The sequence below is a fragment of the Gavialis gangeticus genome, unplaced genomic scaffold, assembly GCF_001723915.1.
Source record: "Gavialis gangeticus isolate Ggan-Ray unplaced genomic scaffold, GavGan_comp1, whole genome shotgun sequence".
NCBI lineage: Eukaryota > Metazoa > Chordata > Crocodylia > Gavialidae > Gavialis > Gavialis gangeticus.
Genome location: NW_017729032.1, coordinates 53,899,828 through 53,915,157, shown reverse-complemented (window position 1 = coordinate 53,915,157; position 15,330 = coordinate 53,899,828). Strand labels below are relative to the sequence as shown.

Here is a 15,330-nt window from a genome sequence, read left to right as displayed (position 1 = left end):
GAGCTATTTTTAGACCTACTGCCATTGTCTCTTAAGCACCCTCATTCATCCCCATTCATTCAGGAACCAAGTCACATAGGAAGGGTAGCTGTGAGTCATGGGTTACACAACCAGGCCTGGGGACAGGATGAAGACTTGACAAACAAAATGGAAACTTGACGTGACTTATGCTAACTTACATATGTAGGCCTAAATCATATAGTACCAGTAAAACAGTAATATAGAATAGTAAAAATCAATATAAACATAATAATTATACAATATAAAGAAGGAGAAAAAACAAAACAAATACAACTGCTACCAAAATAAAATGCTGAAGCTTATCCTATGTCTTAGCTCACTTATACTTATCTATAGGGAATAGAGAGGGAGAGACAAAGTCAGAAATGGTTGGGAAAGGGGAGGGAATGCATTTAAAAAAAAAAGAAAAGAAAAAGAAAAACTGGGGGTTTTGCTACAGGAGAATAGCGTATTATCATCAGAGATCCTGGTTTTCTTTGATAAAAAAATCCTCAATTTTCAGTTTTAAAAAAGTAACCCAAAATTCACTTTCTTCCATGATTAAAATGAAACATCACTATTGTGTGTGTGTGTGTGTGTGTGTGTGTATGGTGTTTCATTTTTATCCTGGAAAAATGTGGATTTGGGGTCACTTTTTTTAAAGCAAAAAACTGGGGATTTTTTTTTAATCAGAGAAAACCAGGATCCCTGATTATCATAAATAATATAGATTTAGTAGATATCAGAGAATTTCTGGTTTGGTAAAATTGGCATAAAAACACAAGATTTCTGGAGACAAAAAATGCTGCTATGTGTATTTTTCCAAGCAGTACATCTCATCAGAAATGAAATGACTGTATCAGAAGTGTCAAGATCCAGATTGTGTTCATCATTCATTTAACCTCCACGGTTTCTTGCAGACTGAATGAACCCTTTCTGTATCTTGCCCATGGTACTTACAGGCCAGTGCCCAGGGGTTAAACACTGCCATTCACTCTCACCCTTACCACCAAATTTCTGGATTCTGATCACCACTGGCAACTATAATTAGCAGCAGTCAGCATGGAAAGAGGTGGGTAGGGATGGGTAGCAGTGGTGTTAACTCTCTGAGTGCTGGCTGTGCCAACACAGTGGCTCTGGCAGCCATATCAAGAAGCCTCATGGACTGGATCCAGAGGTGGCTGGTCCAACCCAGTGAAGGGCCCACAGCATGCATGCCCCACCCCCTGCTGCTGGCAGGGAATAAGACCCAAAAGCTTATTTGAGTTTGACAACCCTAAATTTTATAACCAAAGATAGACAACACAAATGCAAATACTTGTCCTCCATGATGAAGCAAATACGTAAAACACACAGACAATACAAGATTCCCTGGGTTAAAGGAAGAAAAGGACAGCCTCAACAAGAACAGTAATAAAGGGTTAGTGCACCCTTACTGGAGTCTATACATACCAACAGTTAAAAATATTACCATATTTTCTCCTATACAGCACACATATACACACACACCTCCCTCTCCTAAAATCAGCCCCTCAAACTGGGTTGTGTGTATTAAGTGGGGAAGTTCTGCCCAGGTTAGAAGCACCCTGTTTTGATTCCTGCTCCACAGTACGGCAGCTGAGGACATCAACTGAATTAATGGTTCACTGTTCTTCATTCCACAGGTGTCAACAATTGTCTCTCCTTTTCAATGGTATTGATGTTCTAGCAAGTGTAATTTTGCTGTCTGCTACCTGCTCCTGGTCTCTCACCTTATATTTTACAGCATCAGAGACTCTTTACTTCATCTCAAAATCAAAGATCCACCCCATGGAGACTACACTTTAGCAGCAGCTAGGGTTTCAGCATTAGTTAAGCAGGAAAGGGACGTAAATGACTTGAAAATTAGGCTCTGTCCCTGCTTTATGAAGCCATCACTCCGGAAAATTCGTTTTTTCCTTCATTCTGCCTTTCAGTAACAAGGCATTATATTTCAGGCATGTTCTATGCAAGAAAATATGATAATCAGAAACAGACCTTCAATTAACTTCTATAGTCTGCCCTGTTGCAAGCTCCATTAACAAATAAATACATGACAAAAAAAGAAGAAAAACAAATATACACAAACCTGAAGCATAAGAGCATGTGGGGAATGTACAAAAATTGAAGGGTTTTCCTTTGGTGAGGATTCAAGGCATAGTTGAGCATCAGTAGCCTTAGCATTGTAAGTAAAGGCAATACTACTTGCAAGTTTCCCATCATAAAGAACCTGTTTGTGGTGTTCAGCCAGGTGAATGTCACTCTCAGATTTAAATTTGAATGTACTCTGGGGGAAAAAAAGGAAGGTGACAGTTATATATTTTAAACAAAGAAGAACCACAACACATTTGAGAGAATACATGGCAAGTAGTACAGAATTACATTTTCCCAAATGTTTCAGTACCTTTAAAGATATAGGTTAAGTATTTTCAGTCTTCTAATATTACACCAGTTCCTTTTTCAACTAGCAAAGTTTATTCTTTATTATATCTTAAATATTTACCAGCTCGCAAAATTATCTTCTGCTACAGAAATGGATCATAATTAACAATAATTCAAGATATACGACTTCCCTAACATGGGGCATTTAAATTATTCTACATTTTCAGTTAGGGTAATGTAAGTTGAATTACCCAAACATAAATTACATCACTTGACCTAATCATATATGAAGTCTTTTTTATTTAAAAACACTAACAATGGAAAATAACCAGGCAACATTAAACAAAAAATATTTGTGTTCAGTGACACGCATTGGAATTGCCAAAAATCAGAAGCAATCTTACTTATTTACATCCTGCAAATGAGTGTTCAAACATTTTAATACATTTTCACATTTTTATTCTTGCTTCTTTGACTTTTTACCTATACCCTACTGTCTATTAAGACCAAAGAGAACATTTTAATGGGATACATTATGCATTCATATTTCCTGAGGCTTTTGCCAAAACCATTTTGATTTAGTGGGTTTTTCTCTAAAAGAGCATGTACCCCATGATTTATTAGCTGACAGCCAGTTAACATATTCCAAAAAACTACTGATATGAAAAAAATATTTACAACAATCAAAAATAGAATCAAATCGCAAATGCCATATTTCAAAGTAATGATTTCCAAACGTTAGACAGAAAATTACTAATCAAATCTATTGTGATTCATATTTGATCCAAAACTGCATTTTCTGGCAACACTGCCAAGTTGACCAAGCATGAAGATATACATTTATTACTTTTTGCAACAAGCTGTCAGCTTTACTTGGCTTACTGGTTTAGCATGTTACAATTATTTGACAGCTCCGAGAGGACCACCAGTGGAAAAACACAGTATTCATAAAAAGTAATGCAAAGTTGTTAGAAATTATTACTATTAAAATATTATAGTTTTGATTTCAAAGTTAAAATTTCTCTTGTAAAAAAAAAAAAAAAATCACTCATTTTAAATAATATATTTCCAAGGATAATTACAATTCACACTGCTCAAGTCTTCTGTGCAACTGATTTTAAAACATGAAACTTCTCCATTACTTTTTGCTCTGTTCAATTTCCACACACACCCCCCGCCCAGTTATTATCATCCCCCCACCTCAATCTTGTATGTAATTACATCAGTAAATTCTAGTGGGCTGTCCAGACGGGATATAGAAACACTCCTGTATATCACACACAATATTATTTCCCACCAATTTACAGTTATTTTCCATACAGTGTAGTTAGCTTCTACAGCAGACTGCTAACTGGGACCAACTTATAAAGATACACAATTTGTGTTACAAAAGAAGTCTGAAAAAATATGTATTATATTAAAAATGGGACAATTTCTTTAAAAGTACAAATAAATCAGTCTTGCATTTACCCATTCCAGAGTTAAAAGCATTATATTACACATAGTGTCAAACCCTTCTTTGCTATTTTTGACAATTTTACAGCACATGAGAAAAACTAGACTACAAGCATTTAATGATTTTACCACATAAATTTTTTTCCTACTTAGCAAATAATTCTATAATTCAGAACTTTAAAAATATTGCTTGCAGAGAAAAAGCTCATATGATTTTATTTTGCACACTGCCAGTTTGGGGATTGTTAGCTTAGGCATGACAGAGAATTTCAAGGCAAAAGTCCATGATACTTTGTCACTGTAAAAATTGGATGATTGGTTAGATATTTGTAACATAACTCAACAAGTTAATTTGATTAACTTCTTATTGCTGTAAAGACTGAAACAAGAGGTAAATAACAAAATTTACCCGGGTCCTTCAGATATAGAATCAGAGAAAATTTGGATTGAAAGGGACCTCAGGAGGTCCAACCCCTGCTCAAAGCAGGACCATCCCAACTAGATCATTCCAGCCAAGGCTTTGTCTAGCTGGCTCTTAAAAACCTCCAGAGATGGAGCTTCCATCACCTCTCTAGGTAACCTGTTCCAGTATTAACTACTCTCCTAGTGAGAAAATTCTTCCTAACATCTAACCTAAACTTCCCTTGCTGCAACTTGAGACCATTGCTCCTTGTTTTCTCATCTGTACCACTGAGAACAGTCCAGCTGCATCCTCTTTGGAATCCCCCTTCAGGTAGTTGAGGCTGCTATTAAACCCCCTCTCAGTCTCCTCTTCTCCACACTAAATAAGGCCAATTCCCTCAGCCTCTCTTTGAAACTTGTGTGTCCCAGCTCCCTCATGATATTTGTTGCCCTCCACTGGACTCTCTCCAATTTGTCCACATCCTTTCTATAGTGGGGCCCAAAACTGAACACAGTACTCCAGATGTGGCCTTACCAGTGCTAAATGGAAGGGAATAACCACTTCCCTTGGCCTGCTGGCAAAATTCCTACCAATGCAGCCCAGTATGCTGTTAGCCTTCTTGGCAACAAGGGCACACAGCTGGCTCACATTCAGCTTACTGTCCACTGTAAACCCAAGTTCCTTTCCTGCAGAGCTGCTGCCCAGCCAGTCAGCCCACAGCCTGTACTGGTCCATGGGATTTTTCCATTCTAAGTGCATGACCTTGCACTTGTCCTCGTTGAACCTCATAAGAGGTTTTGGGCTCTCCAAAAACTTCCTGGATTACCCTCCCAGCAAATGTCAGGGTGACTGAAATCCCCCATGAGAACCAAGAGGGTATATAAAACTAAGAATATAAAAAGCATATCCTGCTCAAGTAGATGATAAATCAATTTTATCATAACGTTTGAATGTTTGAAAGAGGCGTCTAAAATCAAATCATGTTGAACTTATAAAACAAACACTTTGACCTATTACTTTAAGAGGAATCAAGGCTCAAAAATATCAGAAAAAGTAGAAAAGATACATATGTGAGAGCTTTCAAATGAATAAGGATGTGCTGCATTCATAGGTCATATTTTTAAATAAGCTCTCATTTCTTTTCAATTTTTGGTATTTTAATAGGGCTTTCACCTCTCCCCTGCCCCGCCATGAAACAAGAGTTACCTACTGAGGAAAAATGAGACTAAAAGAAATTATTTAGGATGCATAAGTGGGGGAGAGGACCACATTTTAACTGAGTTGCATAAACACTTGATTGGAGTTTAATATATGTTTAGAGCAAAAATGAATACTGTGAATTTCAAAAAGTTTTAGTTTGAAACAAATTCATTTTATACACAGATTTCAGATCTATACCACTGGTTGGTTCTGTAAGTTTACACTGAGTTCAATAAAGAACAAAGGGCAACATCTTGTGTATCAGCATCCCCATGCTGAAAAATGGTGGCGGGGGAAAGGGGGGCACGTGGTGCTTTAACTAAAGCTCATTCAATAACTTCAGAAAAGCAGATATTTGATGAGTTTTAGTTAAAGCGCCTCCACTGCCATTTTTCAGTACAGGGACGCCGATACATGACACACTCCCAGCACTTTAATAAGAGCGGCTCTTGAAGCCAAACTAATTAAAGCACCCCCTGCCCCACTCCTGGAGCATGTGTGCATTCCCTAATATTCCAGATCATTGCCTGAAATCCAAACAAACACAGCTTCAGGTTTCCTCTTGCATGTGTCAAGACTTCAGCAAACAAACAGGAAAAAAAATAAACTTTTACTTTCAAAACCTAAAGGGAATGATTATAATCTGGAACTCCCCTGAGATTCACACTCAGGATCATCAAGGGAAAGGAAAAGACTGAATAAATGCATGCACACAGTGATCCTTTGTTACCTACCTGATTGGTATCATGAGAGAAGAGATTCACTATATGCACACATAGAAATACCCTGATGACTAGTCTTGTAGTAGTGCAAGTAGCATAGATTCGTGAGACAGCTAATGCAGATATTGAATAAATTCACACAGTATGATGCTTTCTTTATGATACTTATACCAGGAAATGCTATCTGATTTATCCCTCCAAGTTAGATAAGTCAACTTTAAAAAGATCATGAAAAATTATTTTAATAGTGAGACACTTTCAGAACTAAGAAGACTGACCTCCTTTAAGTACACCCCTCCTCCCTCAGCTCCCCTCAATTAATTACATTTATGGACACATACTTTTTAAAAAAGAAAACTGAATAGAATAGGATGACTGAAATATCTACCTTCTAGCAGCTGTTTATCTTATTGGGAAAAGTTTAAAAATGGGACCTAGTCAACTCATTCAGACAGACAAGCCACTACCCCTCTTTGGCACATTAGGGCTAGGGACAGAAGTTACACATAAACCAGTATATCTTCTCAGAAACCAGTTCAAATTTGTAACACAACAGAAATTCAGAGTCCATAAACTGCTTTCAAAATGGCCAAAACCAGTTTAAGATAAACTGGGATGGATGTAGTATCAGACTCAACTGAATGATGTTAGATCAGTTTATTGAACTTCTGTCCCAGACCCCTCCAGAATCAAGTTAACTCACAGTCTCCCGGCATCCCAGGATGCTTTGCACCTCTCTCGCAATCCCTCCACCTCACAGGGTGGTCAGGTTAGCCTTGGCTCAAGCAATCTGCTCCAGCTGAGCAGGGAGGCATACTCTAGCACACTCTGACCTCTGGCTTAGGCCACTTCAGGCATGTGGCTCCATCTCCAAAATCAAACATGAATGTCCGTTCACTTGCTTATTAGTTTAATCTACACAACTTAGACTAACCTGAGACGATTGAATCTATTCAGCCTCAGGCTTTTTGACTGTCTGTACTTAGCCTAGGTGGTAGTAAGTCCATAAGAAAAAGAGGATATAGGATGCCAGATGAGCACTTCCAAGGGAAGGTATCTAATTTAAGGCCTCCCCTTCAGGCTAGGTTATTCTTAATATTTATTATCTTATTTTGGGGGTGGGGGGGTGTTAAATTAATGAATCCAAACCACCAAAAAGCAGTTAATTTAGGAAGCAAACGATATGTGCAGGCTGTATTTGTATGGACCTTAGGAAAAGCACTCACAATGAACTGTCAAGAATGAAAATCTATTTGTGCTACATGCACTGAACAGCATAGAAGTTTGAGGCAATATGGGGGTTTTTTTCTTTATCTTTTTTTGCCTCTGGTCAAAACTGCAGTCTCTTATATATTCTTCTCCTTTTAGGCAGAAAAGTAGACATATTGGAATAACAGCTCTCAGCTCTCAATTGAAAAAACAAGGTTTTTTTAATCTCTCACTCCCCCCCTACAAGAATTCATAATCATTTTCTTTAAACAGAAAACAAAACTATTGTAAACACTCGACCTGAAACTGCCTCCATTCTCAAGCATTTGTAATTGTCACCTGATTATCTCACTAATTTTCCAATCTTCTAGCACAAAGGGAAAAGTTCAGACCTGGATATTTTGAGCGGAGATAAAACATATAGAATATTTTTTCAGGTCTTCTTTGTAAAACTAGAGCAGCAAACAGGGCACATTTTTATTTCCTTTGCAAGTAACATTTAAGGGATTATTAACATTTTGTTGAAAAACGGAAATGGATTCAGAGAACTGATATATACTACACATATAACAGCCATACTAAAAAACACAGAAACTTTGATTTTATATTCTTGGAAGTTAGGATGTGGCAGAATTAAAGCTATTAAATTTGGCCCCCTTGCATGCATGCAGTTTGATACTGGTATAATCACCTCAATAGTTACATTTCCCCCCATTTTTATATAATATGGATGTTACTCACTAAATCAATTAGGACTAGTTTTAACTTTTGAGTGATTATCTTCACAATGTACACAGCTAAATTCCTTATTTAGATTCAATTTCCTAGGATTTGTTAAGGAAGAAAATTGAAATAAAACTGACAAGCCATCACATGAACCATGTTGGAGTCCATATAGTTCATCAGCATCATTAGAACCAGAACACAGACCTCTACCACCTGAGCAAACAATGTAATAATGGCAGTAACAGATTGCCATCTGTTATATTAGGGGTGGGCAAAATGGCAGATCTGGCCAGTGGTGAAACTCCATATCCCAGCAGGCCGTGCCCATGTTGCTGTAGCTATTTTCCATAGAGACCCCAACAGCAGTGGGGCCGTAACAGCACAGGGCCAGAGCTTCCATGGAGACAGGCACCAGCAGCATTGGCAGGTTGCACGGCTGGGCAGGGAGCTGCTCCAGGCTGGGATCTTGCAATTGTAACAGTTTGGTCCAGAGCTGGGTCATGCAGGAAGCAGATTGCAGTCACTAGTGCAAGATCCTGGCCCTGGAGCAGCTCTCTACTTAGGCTTTGCCTGCCCCTACTCTATATAGACCAGCTAACAAGAGGGAGATGAGACAAACATTTACTGGGTGTGACAGTTGTTTATTGACAACAGGTGAAAGCCCTGCTCAGCTGCTACAGACCTAGAATAGAATACATTCACTGCAGTTGTATTCTTTTGAAAATGTAGTTGTCAGAATAATAATAAGTATTTGTTGGGTATGTGAAATGTCCCACACCAAACAGTGTCATCTCGTGCAATACCCCACACCATGGGCTTCCCTGGCAGAGGCAGAGCCAGACAGCTGTACAACCCCTGACAGCACCAGCTGACAATCACAGTGGCACAATCAGCTACTGCTGCTGCTGTTACAGCTATTTTTTGCTCCCCAAAAAGTGGTGCCTGGGGCTGCTGACCTGGCTCCCCCCTCTTAGTTATGTTGCTGTTCCCCAGCTCTGCCGGCTGTGCCATACTGGTTCACCTGACTACCCTGAAGTAGGGCAGAAAGCTAAAGCCTATTGCTGAAGCAATGCAATGAGCAGCAGCAGGGTGCAAGCCCAGCAGCCTCAAACTAACCCTGCATGTGGCCCATGAACCATCAGTTGGACAGGCCTGACTTGGGGTTGAAACTCCTGATGCCCAGTATGGTGAAGAAACAGTCCTCTTCCACAGACCTTTAAGCCTCATACAAAGGTAGAGCAGTAAAATCCCAGCAATGGGCTGTAACCCACTTCGAGGAAGTAATGGACTGATGGTGGCCTTCCTCAGACAGGTGAAAACAAGCAAAGTAGAAATAATGACCCCACATTACATGAGTTGTTGTTTGCTTAAGTTCATAAAGTCTCAGCGTTATTAACATAAAACCCTCACATCTTGTTTTTCATCAGATATACTCAGGGCAATTAAGTTTCTATTATATTTATATATTTCTTGGTGCAGTCAGAAAAAATTAACATATTGGCTAATTAAACAACCACCTTACATTACTTTCAGTTCTTCACACGTACAAGGACCAATGTTATGTCAACATATGTGCAGACTCATATCAACAGTGCACGACAAAACTAATAAGGGATGCTACTGAAACAAATACCACACCTTGCCCCAGGTAGAACATCCATTCTAACTATGAAGAAAAAGCAAGAGAAGAACAACATATTTCTGTAAATACATTACACTCAAAGAATCCATGTTATGAGAATGCAGTCTTTATTTATCATGGACTGCCTTTGCAAATCCCCTCTATAAAAAAATATTCAACAATAATCCAGTATTAAGAAAAGACCAGCAAGATCAAGCATCAGATTCTCATCAGAATGTTCATCTCTCAAGAGCACAGCTGCATTAAGTTTAACTTCTTTTCCTTCTCCATATAAGGAAGGGTTCAGTACCAAGGACTCACTGTGACAGCCAAACACACCAACCTTCAGATCCAAACCAATAAAATTTCAGGGTCTTCAATATTACCATTTCTCCCTTTCCAATCGGAACTCAGAGCCACAAACCTCTCAGCATCAAACTCTTTTCCCTGTCCCATGCAATCCAAAGTTTTCTGCTACAAATACAAAACCAAGTTGTTCCTTTAACAGATACCAAAATGAACAGTCAGTTCTTCTTAACATTGTTGATCTTCACTGGTGGCAGCACCACTTAAATGGATCTGTCATACATACTGATCAGCAGGGGTGGTGATCCACAAGAGTTCAGCAGAGTCCCCATTGGTTATGATAATGCCCAGATGTAGTAGGCTATCAGTCTGGGATGGTGCGGTTTATGGCCACTGCCCCTATTGACTTTTAGATGGCCATAATCTTGGTCCTGCATGGCACTGTGGCAGAGTTGCCATGCTCTTACATGGGGTTTACAGCAACACAGGACATGGGGCAGGGTCTCATTCTCATAACCGCATCTCCGGCATCTTCCGTCTTAGTGGCCATGGTAGATGGCACCACTTAGTGAGAGGCAATTGAGGGAGATCCAGTAAATGAAGTGCCAGTTTGCAAACTTGGTGAAGTTGCCTCAAGGCAGGAAGTAGTTACTGGTACCCCCCTTTGAGGTGACATTGAAGACTCTGCCCTGGTTGGGTTTCCCCTTAAGGTCACTGATGTATTTTGCCTACATTGCCTCCTCCACAAACCTCTCCAGGCAGGTCCACAACTGGGTGAGAGTATAATCCAGCTGGCAGTTGGGGTCACGTTAAGATTCCCAGCTCCTGTCAGTACAGAAGAGTACTGCTCTCTCTACATCTTTTCAACCTTCAGGTATTTGAAGACTACTATCAAATCCCCCCTTCAATCTTCTCTCCTCCAGACTAAATAATCCTAAGTCTTTCAGCCTTTCTTCATAAGTCATGCTGCTCAGACCCCTATTTATTTTTGTTGTTCTCTGCTGGCCTCCTCCCAAACTGTCCACATCCTTTTTGAAGTGTGGGACCCAAAACTGGACACAGTACTCCAAGTAAAGACTCACCACTCCTGCTATAGAACTGAAGAATTACTTCCCTTGATTTGCAAATGACATTCCTGTTAAAATAACCTAGTGTGCTTTTGGTGTTTTTTGGTCAATCAGAGCACACTGGTAGGTCATACACAGCTTATGGTCCACTGTAATCTCCAGGTTCTCCTCTGCAGTACTGCAGCCTAGCCAGTTATTTTCCAGTCCGTATTTGCAAACACAATTACTATGCACTAGTCCTTGTTGAATCTTAGGTCACTGACTGTGGACCATTTTTCCAATCTCTTCAGGTCACTCTGGATCTTAGTCCTGACCTCCAGCGTGTCTGCAATTCCACCCAACTTGGTGTCATTCACTCACTCAAAATTAACAATCCACCCTATCCAGGCAGGCAAGGAAGGAGGAACCTACAGGGTGCTGAGCTTTTAGTGCATGTTACTATATCACACACTGAATCATAAGCACTGCTGAGTATCTGACCATGTTTTCTAGCCCGCTATAGCAATAACCTTGACTTGCTTTCTTAATACACATCCCATGAGGAACACTAGCTTGCCTTATTAGAAATGTGTGTTTTTGGCTGGAGAACTTGATATGCTTCCTCACTTACAGAACAGCTTGTTATGTCAAGTGACCAAAAATATCACGCTTCCTTGTATCATTTTTGGGAAGAGGTGAGAATTTGAGTCCTTTCATGCCATTATTATATATGGCTGCATCTGAAAAAGGCCTACAGAATTTGCAGCAAAGTGTTGTAAAACCTATGTTAAGAGAAGTAGCAGACTGCCACTTCTTCTGGGAGGAGCTAGGATCTATAGAGAATTCACTGAAAATTTATTGATCACCATAAACAGCAACAAATAATAATTTATTGTATTTATCCTATTCCAAGATGAAGATCCACCCCCCTGCCACACACACACACACACACATACACACACACTGCGAGGAAAACAAAGCCTCATCTTAAAATAGAGTATCAGACTGCTCTAGTTGGGAGCTGTGAGGAGCAGCTGTGAAAGCAGTGGTCTTCAGTTCCCTGCACAACAACTCCTCACAGAAAACACAGGGAAGCTCTAGAGTTGCCTCTGCCCCATGCTGCAGGGACCTGCAGTGGCACCATGTGGATTCCTCCTTCCAGGTCTGTTCCCAACCAGCAGAGAAGAGGGACCCGGAGAAGGGAGGCAGGCAAGGAAGGAGGAACCTGCAGGGTGCTGAACAAGACTCTCTGCACAACAGCTCCCTGTAATGCAGAGTAGGAGCAACTCTGGGGCTCCCCCTGCACCTGGATCACTGGGGAAAGCAGAACATCGTGGGGGAGAAGGTGGGCAGGCAAGTGAGGGGGGGAAGACAGCAAGGGTGCAAGGGGTAGAGATCAGACTGTCTGTTTCCCACCCCACCTGCCCCTTGCTGCTGCCTTCCTGCTGCACTAGCAGGGATGGCGGGGGGAGGGAGAGTACAAATTTTAAATGACCCACCAGTAATTGGATTATAGATATGGAAAATTATAAATCTGTTATAATTTTCCATGTCTAGAATCTAATTATTGGGGGTGTCCAAAATTCAAAGTCGTCTTGGATTTGGATAAGTAAGGTAATATCAAATGGTATGAGTAAAATTTGTGCATGGCAACTTTCAGGTAATTAAATCTGGTAACACAGGGCATGAATTATGAGGAAGGAAACTTAACCTTAACCTTTTTCATTTTGAAAATGGAAAAAAAAAGACAGAGAAAGGACATTTGCATTAAGCAACGAGTAGTAAGAGTTCAAGGCTGACAGGCTGTGCTTCACTGACAACATAATGGAGAGCGCAGGATTTATCAGGAGTAGTAATTCAAAGATAAAATTAAGGATGAAATTTAGAAGAGTTTGAAAAAAGACATTCACCCAACTGGCAGGACAAACTATGTTTACCTTTTGAAAAAACAGTTACCAAGAACAGGGGTTTTCAACCTTTTTGGATCAGTGTACCCCCAGCAGCCAAACGCAGAGCAGTATACCCCCAGAGGCCAGACGTGGAGCAGGAAGTAGGAGGAGTATGCAGCCAGATGCGGAGTGGCGGCAGCCGCCGCATGCGAGCTTCCCACAGCTGCCCCCGGGTCCGGCCAGGCAGGTGGCGCCTGCACGGCACCACGGGATGGTGTGTGGTGGCACTCCATCCCCACCCACCCACACATATCCCCTAGGGCCTTCTTGAGGCCTGATCTAGGAGAAACAGTAATCTACAATTTGGTACTTGATATGAATCAAGAGAAAAAGATTAGTATAATGCCCACTGAAAACATCATCTTCAGCAGTTAATGCTAATATAATATTCTGTGGATACCAAAAAGGTGCTGTCCCCAGTTTTCAAGAAACAGATCTGGAATAAATAGGAATTTAGGTCAATGTTCAAAAGCAGGTACCTAAAAATAGCATCCAAGCACTAGCCTGATTTTCAGAAGTGTTGAGCAAAACCAGCTCTGAGTCATTAGGACCTACATGTACTTAGCACCTTTGAGCATTAGTCCATTTTTATTTAAATGAGGAGCAAGGAGCAATTTTAGGAAATCAGGCGTGAAAATGATGACCGAACCGGCTGAAAAGGTTTCAGTAAGGCTTTAGATTTTTGTTTGTATGTCAGTTTTGTTTCTAGGCTGACTGGACAATTATCGGTAGGGTCAGTTTATGCCCTGTGCACCGTAATGGCCTAGCTGGAACCGTTGTCACTACAAAGAAGAGAAGAGTCCCACCCTACTTTCACTACCTTTTTTGACAGGAGGTGGGGATAAACCTCTTGTTGCCATGTATGATGAAATATGGAACATCCTATAATTGGTTCCAGGGGACAGGGCAAGAAGTCTCCCAACTGCCAGCTTTCTTTCTTTGTGAAGGAGAACAAAGTCACCTTTCACCAGCCTAACAAATCTCCTATCAGGTGCCTGACATGCCCACTTTATTTAGAGAACAGCACTACTGTACAGTAGAGCTGTGCAAAACTGCACTGTTTCATTTCAACTTCTGTTTCGCCATTTCAAAGGGACAGTGTTTCATTTCGAAGCAGTATTCCGTTTCATTTCGTCAAAACTGTTTCAAAGTGTTTTGATGTTTTGCCCATAGGCTATAATGTGGAATAATGAAAATGCCTATAACACTGGAATTTCTTGCCAGATTCAGATGAAAATTTCAGGGATGGTAACCCCTTCAAAAGGCACGAAACCTGCCAAATTTCAAGGAGATAGGTTCAGGGGGGGTTGTGAAACAGCACCTCAAACAGTTCAAAGGAAAACGCATATCACTTGCTGGCAGCAGAAGCTTGCTGTCATCCCATGAGCAGATGTCAGGGCCCGCACCCCCAGGAGGGCTGTAGAGCTGTGCCAGACTCCCCCTAGGGGTGCGGGTGCCTGGATCTGCACGTGGGATGACAGGAGGCTGCCGCTGCTGGGGGCTTGGGGCACAATGCAGCCCAGTGGCTTCAGGCAGGCAGTGTCCGCCACTCCTGAGTCTGCAGCAGGGGCAGCACCAGGCTCTTCCCGGCACTCGGTGGCTGTGCCGGGAGTCAGGTTGATCTCCGCGGGGCTGGCGGAGCCACTCGGAGCTCAGCCCTGACTCTCCCTGCCTCCCACCGCCGGACTGCACTCTGAGTGGATCCACCAGCCCCACAGAGCTGATTCTGGTGGCAGGAGGTGGGGGAGAGCCACTGGCCAGGGCTGCACTCGGAACCAGGGCTACACTCTGAGTGGCTCTGCCACTGGCTCTCTGCTGCCTCCCGCCACCAGGCTTATCTCCATGGGGGGCTCCAAAGCCTCCAGCCACCTGGCTCTTCGCCAGGGCTGCACTCCAAGCAGCTGCGTCAGCCCCATGGAGCTCAGCCCGGCAGCAAGAGGCAGTGGGAGAGCCAGTGCTGGAGCTACTGCACAGCCCTGGCAAGACAGCCCGGCGGCAGGAGGCTCTGCAGCCCCATGGAGCTGAGCCCGGAGGCGGGAGGCAGTGGAGAACCACTGGCCAGGCCTGTGTTCAAAGCAGCAATACCACTGGCTCTCCTGCCACCTCCCGCCACCAGGCTGAGATCCGTGGGGCTGGAAGAGCCAGGTGGAGTGCAGCCTTGGCTCTCCTCCACTTCCAGCTACACATGTCAATATCAGAGCAGTCCTTCCCCCCTCTTTCTCCTCCCTCTCCTTAGTTTCTGTTTTAGCTGCAGCAAGCCCGGCTTCAAAACTCAAACTCTTTTGAAACTTTT

General features: G+C 41.8%; 1 protein-coding gene across 1 annotated transcript in view; it reads right to left on the bottom strand.

The window, feature by feature from the left end:
• Positions 1 to 15,330, bottom strand: part of LOC109302237 (neurobeachin) — a 564,850-nt gene that overhangs the window by 301,434 nt on the left and 248,086 nt on the right. The window contains exon 9 of the mRNA XM_019523799.1: positions 2,108 to 2,305. Within this exon, the coding sequence (XP_019379344.1) occupies positions 2,108 to 2,305 (198 nt within the window). The remainder of the gene's footprint in view (positions 1 to 2,107; positions 2,306 to 15,330) is intronic.